The 16,996-nt window shown below is 39.5% G+C and overlaps 4 protein-coding genes across 7 annotated transcripts; 2 read left to right on the top strand and 2 right to left on the bottom strand.

Moving 5' to 3' along the window:
* The first annotated feature begins 66 nt into the window (after positions 1–66).
* Positions 67–7,080, top strand: nedd1 (NEDD1 gamma-tubulin ring complex targeting factor). The gene is made up of 17 exons (XM_072663223.1): positions 67–218; positions 1,410–1,556; positions 1,904–1,998; positions 2,099–2,215; positions 2,303–2,443; positions 2,527–2,756; positions 2,893–3,094; positions 3,253–3,403; positions 3,630–3,737; positions 3,837–3,884; positions 3,990–4,100; positions 4,226–4,270; positions 4,381–4,553; positions 4,656–4,836; positions 4,935–5,037; positions 5,850–5,916; positions 6,045–7,080. Exons 2-17 carry the CDS (start codon positions 1,421–1,423, stop codon positions 6,147–6,149), a joined length of 2,013 nt encoding a protein of 670 aa, XP_072519324.1. The 5' UTR covers positions 67–218; positions 1,410–1,420; the 3' UTR covers positions 6,150–7,080.
* A 363-nt stretch (positions 7,081–7,443) lies between these two features.
* On the top strand, positions 7,444–9,486 carry lyrm5b (LYR motif containing 5b). 3 transcript variants are annotated; one of them, XM_072663985.1, is made up of 3 exons: positions 7,444–7,511; positions 7,702–7,773; positions 7,865–9,486. In XM_072663985.1, exons 2-3 carry the CDS (start codon positions 7,729–7,731, stop codon positions 8,072–8,074), a joined length of 255 nt encoding a protein of 84 aa, XP_072520086.1. In that variant the 5' UTR covers positions 7,444–7,511; positions 7,702–7,728; the 3' UTR covers positions 8,075–9,486. The 3 variants fall into 3 exon arrangements, with proteins under 3 accessions (XP_072520086.1, XP_072520085.1, XP_072520087.1); XM_072663984.1 differs by having other exon boundaries at positions 7,468–7,511; positions 7,698–7,773; XM_072663986.1 differs by having other exon boundaries at positions 7,479–7,511; positions 7,723–7,773.
* LOC140541377 (uncharacterized) lies at positions 8,391–13,735 on the bottom strand. 2 transcript variants are annotated; one of them, XM_072663983.1, is made up of 11 exons: positions 13,682–13,735; positions 12,765–12,985; positions 12,268–12,322; positions 11,672–12,176; positions 11,107–11,258; positions 10,783–10,869; positions 10,105–10,222; positions 9,866–9,975; positions 9,632–9,753; positions 8,761–8,860; positions 8,391–8,662 (listed from the first exon to the last, which is right to left on the bottom strand). In XM_072663983.1, the coding sequence occupies exons 2-11, from the start codon at positions 12,941–12,943 to the stop codon at positions 8,603–8,605; spliced, it is 1,488 nt and encodes a 495-aa protein (XP_072520084.1). In that variant the 5' UTR covers positions 12,944–12,985; positions 13,682–13,735; the 3' UTR covers positions 8,391–8,602. The 2 variants fall into 2 exon arrangements, with proteins under 2 accessions (XP_072520084.1, XP_072520083.1); XM_072663982.1 differs by having other exon boundaries at positions 8,391–8,860.
* Positions 13,736–14,963: 1,228 nt separating this feature from the next.
* Positions 14,964–16,607, bottom strand: sycp3 (synaptonemal complex protein 3). Its single transcript, XM_072663726.1, has 8 exons — positions 16,475–16,607; positions 16,205–16,283; positions 16,073–16,107; positions 15,845–15,962; positions 15,618–15,717; positions 15,357–15,455; positions 15,123–15,227; positions 14,964–15,035 (listed from the first exon to the last, which is right to left on the bottom strand). The coding sequence occupies exons 1-8, from the start codon at positions 16,605–16,607 to the stop codon at positions 14,982–14,984; spliced, it is 723 nt and encodes a 240-aa protein (XP_072519827.1). The 3' UTR covers positions 14,964–14,981.
* Between the last annotated feature and the right edge of the window lie 389 nt (positions 16,608–16,996).

Genomic DNA, 16,996 nt, shown 5'->3' with positions numbered 1-16,996 from the left:
TCCCTGAACCCAGCCCCTGAGTGCCCAGCCCTAGCTTTGACCCTATTGCTGTGCCGTAGTGGCGGTTCCCTCGTCCGCCTGCAGACTTTCAAACTGTTTTTGTGATCTTCCGAAAGTTTAGCGAAATAAGTGATAATTCTGAACAGCCGAGGATATCCTGCAGTCTAGGCAGAAGTATTTGGACTACGCTGAAAGTGGTGCTATCTCTAAAACCCGCGGTAAGAAGATAAACGCAAAGATACTTCAGAGATGTCAACTTTTAAGCTGGCTAGCAAAACAGTCGGTGGCTGGCTGGGGTAACCTCACAGTTCGCTGGCTGAAAGAAGTCTGAAAAGTGTGCATACCTGTGTAGATTGGTCTGGTCGCTTGTGTACATGTTAAAATACAGGGATATATGAAATATGTGTAGGGTTATGTAGCGTTGTAGCTAATGTACCAATACCTGAACACACGCTAAGCTAAGATAGCTTGCTAAGTTAGCCAGCTGATGGTTGTTGATGCACAGTTGTGCAGAAGTCTTTGGCAGCCTGTTTAGAGCTTGTTTAAACTGTTAGTCTTAGCCCTAATAAATATAAAGCCTAAAAATAAAGTAATAAAGTCAGGAAAAGTAATGAGATGTTGGTTAGAAGGATAGCTACAGTTAAAATACAGAAGATCACAGTTGTCAGCACTTTTGCACAGTAGGGGTGCAACGTTGTGCCCCCCTAGTCACCCATAATTTAATAATTCAATAATTATTTAATTAGATCAAAAACTATATTTATATTAAACACTGCTTTGCCTTTATTAAAAACACATTTTATTTAAAAACCAAAATGTTTAACAGTACCACAACCTAGTGCCAAATAGTGATCTTTTAAGTAGGTGCAGCTAAATTATAAATAACTCAGAAACCTCAAGTGTCTCATCTAAAACCTTCTACAGCATGTTGTTTTATTTTGAGCCCCTGAAATTTATGAAATAACGCTCACAAAAGCACTGTTATAGTTTATGCGAAATCAGTGTAATGTGTCACACTAAGCAATGTGTTTTTGTGTCTTTTAAATTGTATTACATGTTTATTATTTACTTTATGGGATTATAGGAGCATAATAATAATTTATTTGAATTCATAATGTAATTTAGGAGCATTTCTATTGATCCATTTATCAGGATATTTTGACACGATGTAAAGGACAACTGCCAGATTCACGTTATGTCAGAATGTGGAATTCCGTAAAAATGAAGCTGCATGGCTGCAATGATAAGTAGGTTAATCTAATGAAGGGAGTATATTTGAGTTCTGGGTTGCTTGATGAAGGCCTGTGTGAGTGTGGAAGCTTTCCATTCACCAAAGGTAATTTGAGCTCAGGGCTCTGTGTTTGCCTCGTATCTGACAGCTGTTTCCTGTCTCTCTTCTTCTTCTTTAGAAAGTCTTGCTATGGAGGAGCTGACACGGTTGGTGTCATCAGGCGACTGCCTGAAGATATGGGATTCAACCTCAATGACTGTAATGGAGCAGTTCAATCCCCACAGTGCCACCCACCCTCTGGCCCAAGTATGCTGGAGCAGCAGCAGTATCCTTCAGAGCTGGCCTTACGTTTTCGTACAGGGTTTGCTTCACCATTCGAGAGAAAGTAGTTTGACTGGTTCACAGCCCACTCCTGGGAGGCTGTGTGTTCCTTTAGCTGACACTTGACATTGGACATGGTGTTTGTAGGGTCATGTGAAGATAGATAGATAGAAAGTAAGTGAAATCTGAAACCCCATGCACTGGATACTGGGACTGATTCGCTACAACCCATTTAAATGTATTGACTCACCATTCACCATTATGCCTCAGGGACATGGCCAATCTCAAAATTAGTTTGTTGAATACTTTAATACACTGATTTGTGTTGTGTTGTACCTTGACACCAGTCAGATCAGTACATTGTCAGTGCCAGCAGTATAGGAGACAAGCTGGTTGTGACTAGCCTGAAGTCTTCACCAGTCCCTGTGATGGAGCTCGCTGAAGGGGTTAGTAGACAAACTGCACATTGTTAAAAAGCATTTACCAGTATGCATGTTTAATATTTCACAATACTCATGTGTGCTGTATTTGGAATTTTGCCTTTAGAAAAAGCAGACACGGGTTGCGCTAAACTCCACATCACAGTTTCTGGTCAGCGGGGGACTGGACAACACTGTTAACATCTGGGACTTAAAGACAAAGAGATTACATCGTAGCCTCAAGGTACCTCACTTTTATTTATATATACGTATATATAACACTCAGAAAACATCTTAAAACTCATCTTTGAGGTTTTCTTTCTCTGGTCAGGATCACAAGGAAGAAGTGACGTGTGTGTCCTTCAATGGTGGTGATAGCTACATAGCATCTGGTTCTAGCAGTGGAGATATTATCCTCCACAGTATTACCACCAATCTCTCCAGCAAACCTTTTGGACATGGGCCTAATGAAGTAAGTCTATTCTATAGCCAAGTACCCTTGTGGGACAATATTTCAGAGAAAACTGTGAGTTAAAGAGTTTTCTCTCTTTGTAGCCTATCCATGACCTGAAGTACTCACTGATTAAGCGGTCTTTGTTGGGAAGTGTGTCGGACAGTGGCTCTGTGGTGCTCTGGGATGCAAACACACAAAAGGAATTACACACGTTTGAGGGAGCACACAAAGCTCCTGCATCAGGCCTGACCTTCTCCCCTGCCAATGATCTGCTCTTCATCACAGTGGGCTTGGATAAGAAGATCGTCTGCTATGACACTGCCAGTAAAATGTAAGAGACGTTTGTTTGTATGTTGTATGTTGTGTTAAGGTAATTACTAGTTTAAGACTAGACAAATGGACACATACAGTCTTGTGGTGGGAATGGGAATTATATTTAATTGTTGGTGTTTTGTGCTTTCTTACAGTATTTTCCGCAGTAAGCAGGTTGAGTCCCCCCTTACGGCAGTAGACTTTACACCAGATGGTGCTGGGTTGGTAGTGGGCTCCACTCAAGGAAGGATCTACATGTATGACTTGCGTAATTTAAGTGCCCCTGTCAAAACTACCACAGCACACAAGACTTCAGTCACCTGCATCCGTTTCCAGCATTCTAATACCAGGCTAAAGGTATGTCAGTCTTTGTGCTTTCAACTTTGCAGTTCATTACAGTTAACTGGTAAGCCAGATGACCTCTATTTACCTATTGTTTGTGCTGTAAATGTGTGTTTAATGCATTCCACTACAGCAGCATGCTTAATTATGCTTGAAACCCCTTTTTTATTCAGACCAGTAAAACAGTGTCTGGAAAGGTTTCCTCATCACAGTCCAAGAGAATTTCTGTGAAGCTGGGACAGAATCAACACAGTGGACCTCCAACCCCCACCTCCACAGTGCCCTGTGGCCTGCTTGCCTCTGACAACCAGCCAGACAATCCAGGTAACAGTTTGTATCTGCCTTGAAATGCCTTTGATGATAAGAGAGAGCAACAGAGGATGGCCAGACTGCTTTAAGCTGACAGAAAGGCTATAGTAAGTCAGATAACCACTGTACAGTTGTGATGAGCGGACAAAGGGAAATGTAGGGTCAGAATTTGGTGACAACCGCATGAATCCATGGACCCAAACTGTTGTGACTGCTGTTCTCCTCTCTTTTGGCTGTGTAGGGAGTGATGTGTCCTCTCGGGAGGCTGAGGGGCAACACAGTCTGGACAAATTCAGCAGCGTGGGCCGGAATAGCCTAAGTCTGGATGTTTTCTCACCAGTCACTGATGGTATTTGCTTTTTGTGCCTCCTGTATGCTGACTATAGTTTGTCTGAGTACTTGCCTGAGTAACTGATAGGTGTTTTTTTTTTTTTCTTTTTTCACTCAGGTTTGAAAACGCATGTTTTTAGTGGCGATACTCCGACATCACGGAATGGTTTGTGCTTTATTTTATTGTTGTTCCAGTGAGTAGCAGTGAATAGATGTTATCTTTTTTTGCTGATGATTCAGTTGGATTGTTGATATTCTGTGTTGCCACTAGGAGGCAGTAGCAGTGCTGATTTGTTGTTTCGAGAAGCTGAAGGCCAGTACGGTTCAGACAAGTTTAAGGTGGGCCGAAACAGCCTGGACATTTTCTCTCCAGTCCGAGATGGTAAGAGAATTCTCCCTCTTATTTTGAATTGCTCTCTTACTCATAATAAATGAGTCTGTACTGTGTGTATATTTTCACAACTATTATTGTATCCTAATGGTGTATTTTCCTATATATTCTTTCAGATTATAAAAATTATAGACTAAGTGATGCCTCAAGTGGAAAGAAAGGTAATGTTTCATTATGAACCTTAGTACTAACAGCTCTTGAGCTCATGTTAAATTTGGATTCTCTTGAAGTGAATTGCATTCCTGATTGATTGTATGTGTTTCATTACCAGAGTTAGATTTTTTACCTCAGTACCATGGCTCAGCCCAGCGAAAAAACCCACTGGGCACACCTGGTAGTCGCTGCTACAGTCCACTGTCTGTTGTCCAAACACCGCCTGCAATCAAAGAGGAAGAGCCTGTAATAACATTGCCTGTGCACACAGACACACACAACAACGTAATGGTCAGTCACATGTTTAATAGTCACTTAAGCGAAGAAAACATTTTGGCTTGTTGTCTCAGTTTCAAAATTAAATTATGCTGAAACATTTTGGATGATCCACAGGTGGAGAAGAATAATGGTCCCCAACAGGACGTTATGACCACACCTCCTGCTTCTCATAGTGCACACATTCAATCAGTGCCTCCATTTAACACCCCTGAGCACAGCAGCCAGAGGAGAGAAGTGCCAACCCAGCTCACCTATGACTCCCCAGTGAATAGCAGCCATCCTGTACCAGCACCTGGTATGTGAATGGGACATTTGGGACATTAGATCACTTTTGATCACACAAAAATCATAATTGTTTTTGAAAAATGACCTATTGTTATACCAAACCCAAAGAAGCAGCAGCTGCATCTGGTGCTGGAAGTGGTGGAGCACCGCTCACGTCTGTCCAGATGAATTTTGTGCGCAACATGATCCACGAAGCACTAGAAGACTTCAGGTGAAATCTGTTCACTTACTAGCACATCTGATTTCTAGATGTAGTGCAATGAAAGAAATGGGATATTACAGTGTATCATGATATTGTATCATGTCACTGACAATGCATTGTGGAGAATATCTTTACCATCACACAAATGTTCTGGGCGCTGCGTATTCAAGCAGACTAAGGTACTGCCATTATGACCCAAGGTTCACTTCTTCGAACCCTGGGTCATGCTACCTGCCATCGGCAGCCGCTGCCCCAAGAGTGCACGATTGGCCTTTCTCTCTCCGGGCGGGTAGATGGTTCTCTCCCCACATCATTTCAATGTGATGCTGACTGGCGAGGGTATCTGCTAGCCGGTGCATCAGACAGTCCCAGTGCTTTCCTCTTGAGTGTGTTGGTTGATTGGTGACGTTGCATCAGCAGCAGTTTGAAAAGAGGCAGTGGCTGGTTGCACATGTGTCGGAGGAGGCATCTCATTACATTTGATGGGAAGAGGGAGAGTAGTAATGAATGGGTTTGGTAAAGATACAAGGTTTTTGCTTGAGAGTGACAATATGTATTCTGTTTATTATAACTTGTGTAATTAATATATTATGCACAACTGGAAGTCATAATTTGTCTTAATTCAGATTCAAAATATGATAATAATAATAACCGTTATCTTGTCAAGTTAGGGCTGGATTTAGTGTGTTGTTGCGTCACTAATGATTGCCTTTGCATGGAAACAGGATCCAATAACTAGCTAATCTGTGTTGTGCTGAACAGTCAGATTTCCCCAGCCATTAATAAAACATCCTTCCCTCCCCTTCTGTGATCATTTCCAGGGATACGTGCCATAGAGACATTATTAACCTCCAAGTGGAAATGGTGAGGCAGTTCTACATTCAGTTGGTAGGTATTACATGCAGCCCATTAGTGTTATTCTCTTTGTTGGCCCTACTGGGTTTTATTATTATTATTATATAAAATAGTACTTTTGTGTTGTATGGACTTTTAATGTGGATATTTTGCTCTTGCAGAATGAAATCCATGGACTCATTGAAAGATACTCTGTAAATGACTCTCTCGTGGAGGAGATTGAGAAGCTGAAGGAGGAAAATAAACGACTCAGAGCAAATTACTAACAAGCCTTTCGCCCTTTTGACGTGTGTGGAGTAAAGCACCCATGAGGCTTTTTTGCAAGGGTTGGGCTGAAGCCTGTAGTGGCACTACAGCACTACCCTGGGAGATGAATAAATGGGAGAATGTGTCATATCTCTCTGCTTCTATCTGAAGTAAGCACTTATCTCCCAGGTTCAGGGCACACATCCTCTTTTGTATGTAAAACCAGTGCACATTTCTATTAGGCTACAGAAAGGCTTTTCTACTGTTACTGTGCCTTTAGAACCAGCGAGAATGTCTGAGCTTTTCTCTGTACTTGGTATTTTTGCATACTTTTTTTGTACAGTAGATTAGTAGTAAACATGTATTACTGCTTACAGGTGTGAATGTTGTGTGATCTGATCTGAGATTGTGGGTCTTCCCCAGAATTCATTGTGTGAGTGTGCTTTAGGTATTTGAAATTCATCATTTTGTAAACCCATGGACAAAGATCAGTGCAGGTGGATATTTTGCATAGAGACAATTCAAAAATAAACATGTACATGTGATGAAGTGAACACCAGCTGTACAGGCAGGTTCATGAAAACAAGAAATGGGTGTCATTTCAGTGACCTGTTTAAAATAATAATAATAAACTTCTGTTTATACTGCTTAGTATCAGCATCTGTGTTCAGTAATCAAGCAGTTTTTCTTAAATGAATTGTAATTTCTTATTGCATTGCATGGATTTTATTTGATGACACCTAGAGCTGTGTTCCCAGAGAGTGATTGCACCTAGTCCTGGACTAGTTTCCTAGGCTAAAAGACTGTCTGGGGAAAAAAGGCCTGTAGTGTGCTATTAAATCCTTTATTGAATTGGATTGAATTTACATACAAACCTGTGGAAGCCTTAAAGTATCAAGACCGTAAAATAATATTTAAAAGCATAAATCGTTCCCTTGATTTAATAAATAATTATTTCTAACAACCTGTTTTCTGAAATCAGTGAATGAGTGTAGAATGAATGTTTTCGTTATTAAATAAGGAAATTGAACGAATTGTTCAATCGCGGGAATTAGCTAGTTGTTAAACAGAAAATATTAAAATAATTGGGGGAATCATTCATCATATTACGGTAACGATTTATTAAATTAATGTAAATTATGTATTGAACTTAGGGATTTTTTTTAAAGTCTATAATTGTTATTTTATTACTTAAGTAAACCTTTTATATTCTCTATAAAATAATATTTTAGTAGAATAAATATACTACGACTTTGATACCTGAGGCGCTTCGTGTAAAGCATAAAGGCTGGAGGAGACTTTTATTTTGTCGGCGCTTCACTCCAACCCTGCTGTTTTCATAGCTTCCGAAGGGGCAACATGACTCGGTGAGCAGCGCTCCGGTGAGTATCCAGTAAATAATCCAGACTTTAATTATCAGTTTAACTATTTCTGCTACAAAACCTCATTTGATACCAGATTAAACGATTGAATTTCTAATAAACATTAGATATATTCATCTTTAAGTCTTTCAATACGCTTTAAATGCATGCAACTACACACAGCTATTTCTTTCTTTAAAATTCGAGAAAGTACCCTGTCCGATATCTGCAGCTGGAAATGGCCAATCCTCTGAAGACTGAGGTGGTGCGCTTGTATAAAACGGTGAGTTTCGCCATGTAAACAGTGTAAGCGCCGCCTGCCTCGCTGCGACTAACCCAGGATCTCAGGCTGTTGTTTTCATCTCTGGTGACAGCTGCTGTTTCTCGGCCGGGAGTATCCAAAAGGAGCCGATTATTTCAGGGATCGACTGAGGGCTGCGTTCGCTAAAAACAGGGACGTGAGAGACCCAGAGGAAATCAGAAAGCTCCTCAGCCGCGGGGAGTATGTGGTGAAGGAGCTGGAAGCTTTATACTACCTGAGAAAATACAGAGCCATGAAGCAGCGCTACTACGAGAATGAGTAGACCCTCTAGACAACCCTTAAGCCAGTCCTGTGACCTTGTGCCCTGCATTAATCAAAGTCCTGAGAAGGTTGAGAAGTTACTGAGTTGCTGATCTGCAGATTGAGGCGCCCAGGACTGACTTAAGGAAGCCGTCCCTCAAGACTTAACACTTTTTTAGTTTTAAGAACTATTGCAAGAAGAAAGTGCTTCCTAATGCTCACAATGTGACAACGGCTCCTAATGACTGCCTGTATGTGATGTAGATTCAATATGATAATCTGTGATGTAGATTTAATATGATAAAGAGCCACCTGAATGAATCACAATTTCCATGCTGGCCTATAAAATTGATTTTATTATAAAAGTCAAAACAACAGTAGATAAACGGCAAACGTGGAGGTCTTGTTAAACGTACTGTTGAACTTTTAAGAACATCTGTCTCAACACTTAAAAACACTGGTTTAAATCTGCTCCATCCTTTGCATAGGGTTGGGCATTTAAAAAAAAGTCACAAACTGTGAGGTAGAGACACGGCCCTGAGTGAACACGTCATGAGAAGCCACCGCACTCTGACACGTCTGCCCTGCATATAGGACAGGTGGAATTCTCCTAAGAATAAACCAGAAAATGTGTGTGATGTTAAAGATTAAACAGTAAAATGTTTGGAAACATCTCAAATATTGTGAAACTGCATCTTGTTGACTCACTTTTAACCAACGATCAATGCACTTCACATGGTAGTCATGAAGACATGGAAGAATTCTTAGTTTCTCCCCTTTATTGTAGTCACAGAAACAGATCTGACAACTGTAGGAGGGAGAAAGCAAAAAGATATTACACATTTTTTAGACTTATTTGAACTGTACTCAAAACAATATTTACCTTTAATAAATAGCATCATTTGTGTGTTAATTTCTGCAGCTCAAAATAATATTTCTTGAATATCCATGTATATCCAAGTGTATTCTGGTGATTGTGCAAATGAACTGAAATAAGCTGAACACTGAGGTTTCTGTGCGATAATAGGTCTACCAGGCTGTAGTAAAATAAGGATCACTATTTATATATATATATACACACACACACATACACACTTAAAAATAAAAGGTCATACAGACAGTTGTGTAGTGATTCCATAGAGAAAAAAAATTGTTATCTGTAGCACATTTATATTTAAGAATGTACACATTTGAGATGACTCCTTGTCCCTCACAGTATACACTAAAAATGTTGCACTTCTTATTTTCCAATAATAAAGCTTCAGTGGTCATGTAGAAAGCGATGCAGGGTGTTGTAGAAGAGATAATGTGGGTGCCTAGCCTAACTGTATGGTGCATTTAACTAAACCTATAATTAATTTCTTTTTGTAATGTTTCTAGAGGCCATCGCTGCTGTCAATACACTGTAATTTACAATAAAAAACAAGCTACTCATTCTGTGTCTGAAAAAGAAGTTTCCTTCTTCTAAATGTTAACACAGACACCAAGACGAGACAAGCATATTCACAGTTTGTGTCGGACACAGATGGAATTAGGAACAAAACCCTATTTGGAGCAAGAAGGAAGAAACTGCACTTACTCGGTTTTCCCAGCACTATGTGCAGGGTCATAAACCTTTGTAGGGAGTCTCTCTATGTCACCTTTAGTAAGAGTGTTCTTGGCCACTGCATTACCCTGGCGTTCTTCAAAAGCTAGGAGGGCCTAAAGATGAAAACCACAGAGAAACGAACATTATCAAAAGGAAACGTACTGGCAACCACAAAAGGACCAAAATACACACACCCCCTGTGCTTTGGACATGAAGAGTTCCTACCTCATAGTTATTTCCCTGGCTGTCATCAAACAGGTCCACAGGCACGTGGGGAGTCTGTCTGCGGCGAGTGTTGCGAGTGCGGCGTGCCTGAGGTTGTCTCACTTGCCCACCTGACCAAGTCACAATAACATCAGCAAATACATGTCTTCCAGAATTTGTAATACATGCATTAATCTTTCTGAGGAAACGTCAACATGTGCAACAAAAAAAGGAGAAAAGAAAAAAAAAAAGAGCTTTACCGGCCTGTCCATCAAACATGGCCTGCTGCAGCTCCGTCAACCCCAGGTTTCTGAATGATGGAGAGTTAACCATGGAGGCCCAGGGAGAGATCCAGCCCAAACCTACATAGGAATCAAACTAAAGAGGAAGATACAAGAAACAAGAACATTACTTGAAAGTTACTTGAAGTCCAAGTGCAGTAGCTGGGAGTCCAATTAGAAAGAGTTCTGTAGAGTGGAAATTTGAATCTACTGGCACCATACCTAATACCAGGAATGGGCTAGTGGGCTACAAAGCCCCCCGCATTGAGCTGTGGAGAAGTTTTATTCTAAAGGCAGTACTGGTTCTAACAATGTAATTAGCAGGTCTGGAGAGATTCATCTTACACTGGATTTTATTAAATGATTATCTGTAACAATTATTGTGAAAGTATGGAAAGGTATGTAATCTCCTGGACAGCGTCTTTCTGAGTAAGACTACAAGTGTTCAGTTTTTTTAGTACTACTGGAGTAAAATACTACTCTTACAATAAAATACTGAAGCACAAGTACAAGTACTTTCCCACCACATTTTTATACCAATCCAGAATTCAACCAAATGAAATCACTGTAAAACTTGAGTTTGACTAAATTCCTAAGTCTGAGAATGTGCTGTGGTTCAGTTCTCTAGTGAAAAAGACGGCACTTGATACAACTAACCGATTGGTTATGGGGGTGTCCGGTCGGCTGTGCTGTCTGCGGTCTCCTCTGCTCCTGCTGCATCTGCTCCTCTCTGTCAAACTGATCCTGCAGAACAATACAAGCAGTGTACAAGAAAAGCCACATGAATTAGAAAAAAGGGGTGGGTGATATGGTAAAAATATTATACCACAATATTTAAAACATTTTTATTATACACAAATATGATCACAATATTTTGACATTCAGAAAACAAACATCAGCAGCAAAAATGAATTTAAAAACTGCTATTCAAATACTGTCCCATAATCACAGAATAACAAAGATAATAGTAGTGACTCCTACCTGAAGACTTCTGGCAAAAGCCTCGTCTTCAGCCATTTGAATGGAGCGGACCATCGCCTCAACAACCACATCATCCCCCTCATCCTCATCTATGATGACTATCTCCTCCTGTATTTGACATGCTGGAGGATTCACAGATTCCGTACTGCTATCTGTATCAGTAAATAATATGGTAGGGTTTTAATAGATCATTTATAATGGGTCAAATCTGGCACCAGTCAGAAAGTAAATTGCAGGCTATGGCTGGACGATTCATTGAAAATTCTCTAGAATCTCTAATCAACATAATCTTGCCCATGTTGATTATTTCTTACCCCCCCCCAGTATGTTCTTGTACTGTCCCCCTAAAAACAGACTACTGTGTGTAGTCATGTGACTCCACACCATCCAGTCTGCAACATGAAGAACTCAAACCGAGACAACTGAGCAACTAAAGCAGCTTATATAGCTTATATATCATTAATTGTAATTCAGGTAATATGTCCAATTAATCATGATATTGATCTATTCCAGACTACATCACTCTAGCAATCCCCAAAGATTCATAAATATATTAATTTCATACCTGTATCTACCACATCCAGCAAGTGTCTTTCCTGAGCCTCAGGCAAAGGTGCTGTTGATGAAGATCTAGTGGACCGTGGACAAATTCTAGTGTTTTTCCTTCGAGGTTTCTGTTCTTTACTGTTGAAGTTTTTGTGATCAGTAGAGGCACGGTCATAGCGAGACATCTCACTCGAATAACTTAGACCAGCAGCAGCAACAGCAGCTCCGAGCACTGAATGTCCTGGAGCTCCAGCAGAAGATGAGGCTGTAGAAGTGGAAGAGCAGGAGAAGGAGGAGGGTGGAGGATGCGGGGACTCCAGCCAAGAGCAGCCAGAAGATAAAAGAGCAGAGGCAGATACAAATCCATTTCCTCCTGTTCTTCCCTGCGATTCTTGAGTGTGCCCTCCAGGGTCTTGGAGCCTCCGTCGCTTGAGTGTTCTCTGAGAGTTTGGAGTTGTGTGGAGGTATCCAGGCATCAAACCTCTTATATCTGCTCTTCTGGCATTTGAAGCACACACTGAAGCCTAGAGGTAGAGAAATATGGATAAAGCTTGACCCTGGTGTAACGTCTGTGCAAAAGACAACCAAAGGAATTTGGTTTTAAAAGACCCTTACCTCACTGAGATTATCAGCTACCTGGGAATGCCGTTTCCTTCTAAAAACAACAGGGCTGCAAAGCAGAACAGGATCACGTTAACACTTAGATAGCTTTCCCAATAATGTACCAGCCAATTTCCTTCATCTTAGCTCTGAAACATGAACAGCTCAGCTGGGATTCAACCCCATAACCTACTGAGCTCCAGGCAGATGTTTAACTGCTGAGCCAAAGTGTTGTTGATATGCTATAAGGACAAAAGTATTGGGACACTTGTCTCTTCTGTCCAGGAAAGGCTTTTCACTAGATTTTTGGATTCTTCTCTCCTCTAGATAAGCTGTGTTTGTGCATTCGCACATCTGGATGCTACTTAAAGTAGCTGAATGCATCCGTTAGAAGCTGTGTCCCCCAGCATTTGGACAGATAGTGTAGGAAGGAATGTAGAGTAAATGTTCAGGCAATGGTAAATACAGTGGCAAAGCTACTTGCCAATATTTATTATAGTATTTAGTCATACCTTGGTGTTTCAGGAATGAGTAGAGAAGAAAAATCATGAGAAGCTCCTAGATCACTAAACGGCAGGTCGCTGTCATCCAGCAGGCAGGCGTTATTAAGAGATTCAGCTGGTTCATGATCATCCAGCTCTTGGAAAGGACTGCCATCAGGCCTCGGGTTTTCCAGTGTGCTATCATCCATGGCTTCTGCTCTTATATGTGTTCCACTTTGGCTATTTCATATCTAATATTATGGAGAAACAAACAAACAAACATTAAGCGAGTTAGTTTACAATACAATAACAAAAAAAACCCCTAAGAGCACGATTTGAGATGCTGGCGATTAGCTAACAGACAGAATACGCAGATCTGAGAAATCCCTGTCCAGGAAGTAAAAATCCACCCCAGGATTTTGCTTCAACTGCCTGGGAGGCTCCGCTGCAGCGGAGCCTCCCAGGCAGTTGAAGCAAAATCCTGGGGTGGATTTTTACTTCCTGGACAGGGATTTCCCACCTCAAGCACAATACGTGAGCTTAGCAACTTCAGCTAACATTTTTGCTCGAATTATCACCACTACTGCAAGCTAATCATAACTAATAATAAAAGAATAGCTCGTCTTATATAATATGGTGGTATTAACAGCTAAGCCGCTTCCCTTTTGTCTGCTAGCCGGTAAACAGCTTAGCTGTATGGCTCAAGCTCTTACAATTCTCCGTTCCACCTTAAACGGCGCGGCAGTCAATGCACCATTTAAGGTGGAAATTCAAAGATTTCACCTTCTTAAGTTAGCTGACCTATAATTATATAAAGCAGTGCTTAATTCTAAAACTAAGCGGACAGCACAGATGTGGTAGGTAGCATACACATGTAAACTGTGTTTACCAAGCGTAGACGGTCAAATCTAACCAAAGAAACCAGCAAAACCAGTAGAAACACTCACTCTGGGAATGGAGACGGAGCACCGCCATTCAACTGTTTTCTTCTTCAAAAATCCCTTCCGCTCATGTCATTTCCGAGAGGTTCCTCTGGGGCCTTTCAGTGGAGCAGTTTACACTGGAAACCCTTATTCTCAGGAATACTGATATTGTAGGATATATATTTTTATTGAATATATATATTTTACATTTTTATATATTTTTATATTATATTTTATCTGCAAAATAAACCATAGATGCATAAATACAGATTGATGCTTTAATAACTGCAAATATCAATAAGTATCAACATTATGAGTAATTAAACATAATAATAATAATAATAATAATAATTGGCTATCAGCTTCAATACCCAGCTCCAAAGTGTTGCTTTATTTTTTACCTCATTACTAATTTATAAACAGTATTAACATTAATATAATGAATTAAACATTATTATACTCAATATACAGCTATTTTAATCCATAGCATCTTCTCTAAGCTCCATTATACTAATGAAATCAGAAAACGGTATAAAATTGCCCATATTGTTTGGTGTGATAATATATTTAGAATAATGCTTAAATCTTATTACTACCTAATCACTATTTATTATATTACAAACAAAAATTATACTTTTATTAAAATTAACATACAAATACTGTAATAATGGAATCTGCAACAGCAACAGTATTGAACTCCCTATCCTTAATGAAGTCAGATAAAGATAGAATTTTTTTTATCACTTTTTCTTAGTACTACCTCATTATTAATTCTGAAGTTCTACAAAGGAAAGAAGCCCTACAGCTTTAAAACTAATACAATTAATAATACTATTCCTAATATGAAAATACATTTGTACTGTTGTTTCAACAAACATGGACAACCTTGATTCATAAATCTATAAGCACATATAAGAATGATCCATCACGATAAGAACCTGGGGGCTAAAGGCCTCTCTATAAGCACCTCTAGCGTTAGGGCTCGTGTTTACCTCCTGCTCTCAGTGGCTATGCAGATATTCCATACTTTACTAGTATGCAAAAAATGTTTAATACTGTCTGAAAAAGTATAACAATTTACAAACTACTTTGATGTAAGAAAAAACATACTCATCAACAAATCAGAATACAACATTTATTATAAACTGGATATGTTATATATACAGAAATTATACACAGAACATGTAAATAGTAAATTATTAAAGCAAACAAAGTCGAAAGAATTCTGATTTCTTCCCAACTAACAGTTATAAATTCTAAAAGACAACACGAGCGCTGAAAGTATTTCAGGTCTTCGAACTAGATCGGGCAAATCACCTACACTTCAAAAGAGCATGGACTGGAGGGACTTCCGCACAGTGGCCATCTCCTGCTGTTGCTATGAAACATTTACAGAGCAAAATTTGGGATGCAATATAATTTTTAACTAACAAAGAACATTAATAATATGTACAAATGCACTCACTGTGTCCATCATAATCTTTTTCTGCAGTAGGGCTATCTCCTTTTTTAACTCCATCTGCGCTCCTTGGAGAAAAACCTCATGGCTCTTCTCCATCTCTTCCATGTTCTTCAGAAAAAACATATATAGACAGGGATTGATTTGGGGAGGGAAATGTCATCCACCCAGTCTTTATATGTAAAAGATATGAGAAAGGTGTAACATGTACATAAAGCAAGGTCTCTCATAGTTTCTAACCTTAACAAACTGCTCATACAGCTCTTTTATGGTTTTAATTTTTTGGCTCTGCACAACTCGAGCCTGCTGGAGGAGCTTCTGCTGCTGTCTAAACAGGTTCTGCAGAGATAATGAGACTTACTGAAGCATGGTTTAACGTTGTTTGTACTCTCTACTAACATTTCTCAGGAACATAAAACTGAAAAATGGAATTTAATAAACAAGTGAAATAGTTATTATTCAGCTTCTTTGTTATGGATGTTCATGATAAGCAGCACTGACATTCAGTTTTTCTTCTTGCTCCTCAGTTTTCTGAACATCAGTCTCCCACTGCTGCAGCACTGAGAACACCTGCTGAGAGTACTCCTGTGTCAGCTTCTGCCTATTGTAGAAAAATTATAAGAAGAAAAATATAGGAGAATTTAAACACCTCTACATTTATTGCTGGGGTAATTGTAGTCCTTCTACAAATGTCTACTAAAATGTGCATGGAGCAGCAAGAGGTTTACCTCTGGTTATGCTGGCTTTTCCACAGCTGTTCTATTTTCTGGTTAGTGCCTTTCAGAGAGCTTTTGGTGAAAGTCTCTAAGCGTTTCCTCTTGGCCTGCATTGCCTTACTGATGTCAGCTTTACCAGCATTCATGCATACAACATTACAAAAAAACATTGTTGGTTAATGAACAGAAAGCATGATCGCAGTGAGTTTCATCTCAAATTGACAAGTGAAATTTTCTTACCTCCAAACTTTTCCAACATCGTCTGAACCTCATTGCTGTGACAGACACGCATGTCTTTGTATCAGCCAGTACCAAACAAAACAAAACAAAAAAAATAACCTGTATTATTTTCAACATGGATATCCAACTCACCCCACACCTACACCCAGGTCATCCTCCTCAAATGAGCCTCTGCACCTCTTCTTGCTCAGCTTGTCAACAATGGGAGTTTCTAATAAAGCATTCAAGTATGGATGATTTTAATTAATCAGTTAATACAGTTGTAATTTACTACAACTGCCATAACTGTATTAAGAAGACTTTTCTGAGAGAAATTAGCTAGCATTTATCCATAACCTGTCCATTCATTTTAATTGACCTCTGTCATAATCTCCCATACAGACAGAAACTAGCTATAGCTACCTTCTCTAGCTTCATCATCAGAACCACTAAGACCTTTCTTCTCCTCTTCAACACTGAAGTCAAAAGCCTGTAAGTCTGCAGCAGCTTCTGCTGTTTTTGACTTCTTGTTCTGTTTCCTTCCTGTTGATGCCATTTTCCTAAAGGAAACGATGACAGAGGGGCACATAACTACTTTATTTACCACTTAACACTTATCTATAAGATGAACTTCAACCCAAGAGCTTATGACAAACTGTGGCCACTACTGTAGTTATATCTTAATACCATATTACATCTAGATAACTGATTCCAGCTATCTTCACTGTAATTCTGACTAATAAAACGTCACCTCAACGTTGCTGAAAATATCTAGCTATCTATCTAGCTACAGATATTGGTTTTCTCATCTAATTTAGCAGCTAATTTAACTCTTAATAAAGTCAATAAAATGCTAAGCCTGCAAACTGATTTAAACATACTTTCTTTTAAATATAACTAGCTAGTTAGTTAGCTAGTAATTGTGTCTAAAGCCTGATTAATCTG

Source organism: Salminus brasiliensis, chromosome 19 (genome assembly GCF_030463535.1).
Source record: "Salminus brasiliensis chromosome 19, fSalBra1.hap2, whole genome shotgun sequence".
NCBI classification, from domain to species: domain Eukaryota; kingdom Metazoa; phylum Chordata; class Actinopteri; order Characiformes; family Bryconidae; genus Salminus; species Salminus brasiliensis.
The sequence above is the reverse complement of the archived record's forward strand: the minus strand, read 5'-3'. Positions and strand labels throughout refer to the sequence as shown.

Coding starts and splice junctions, on each gene's coding strand:
- nedd1 (XM_072663223.1), top strand. CDS start 1,421: ATGGAGGAGCTGACACGGTTGGTGTCATCAGGCGACTGCCTGAAGATA. Junction 3,738..3,836: donor TTTCTCACCAGTCACTGATG/GTATTTGCTTTT, acceptor TTTTTCACTCAG/GTTTGAAAACGCATGTTTTT. Junction 5,917..6,044: donor GGCAGTTCTACATTCAGTTG/GTAGGTATTACA, acceptor TTGCTCTTGCAG/AATGAAATCCATGGACTCAT.
- lyrm5b (XM_072663985.1), top strand. CDS start 7,729: ATGGCCAATCCTCTGAAGACTGAGGTGGTGCGCTTGTATAAAACG. Junction 7,774..7,864: donor TGGTGCGCTTGTATAAAACG/GTGAGTTTCGCC, acceptor CTCTGGTGACAG/CTGCTGTTTCTCGGCCGGGA.
- LOC140541377 (XM_072663982.1), bottom strand. CDS start 12,943: ATGGATGATAGCACACTGGAAAACCCGAGGCCTGATGGCAGTCCTTTC. Junction 10,870..11,106: donor CTTTTGCCAGAAGTCTTCAG/GTAGGAGTCACT, acceptor ATTGTTCTGCAG/GATCAGTTTGACAGAGAGGA. Junction 8,861..9,631: donor CATAGTGCTGGGAAAACCGA/GTAAGTGCAGTT, acceptor TCCCTCCTACAG/TTGTCAGATCTGTTTCTGTG.
- sycp3 (XM_072663726.1), bottom strand. CDS start 16,607: ATGGCATCAACAGGAAGGAAACAGAACAAGAAGTCAAAAACAGCAGAA. Junction 15,963..16,072: donor GATGTTGGAAAAGTTTGGAG/GTAAGAAAATTT, acceptor ATGCTGGTAAAG/CTGACATCAGTAAGGCAATG. Junction 15,036..15,122: donor AAAAGATTATGATGGACACA/GTGAGTGCATTT, acceptor AATGTTTCATAG/CAACAGCAGGAGATGGCCAC.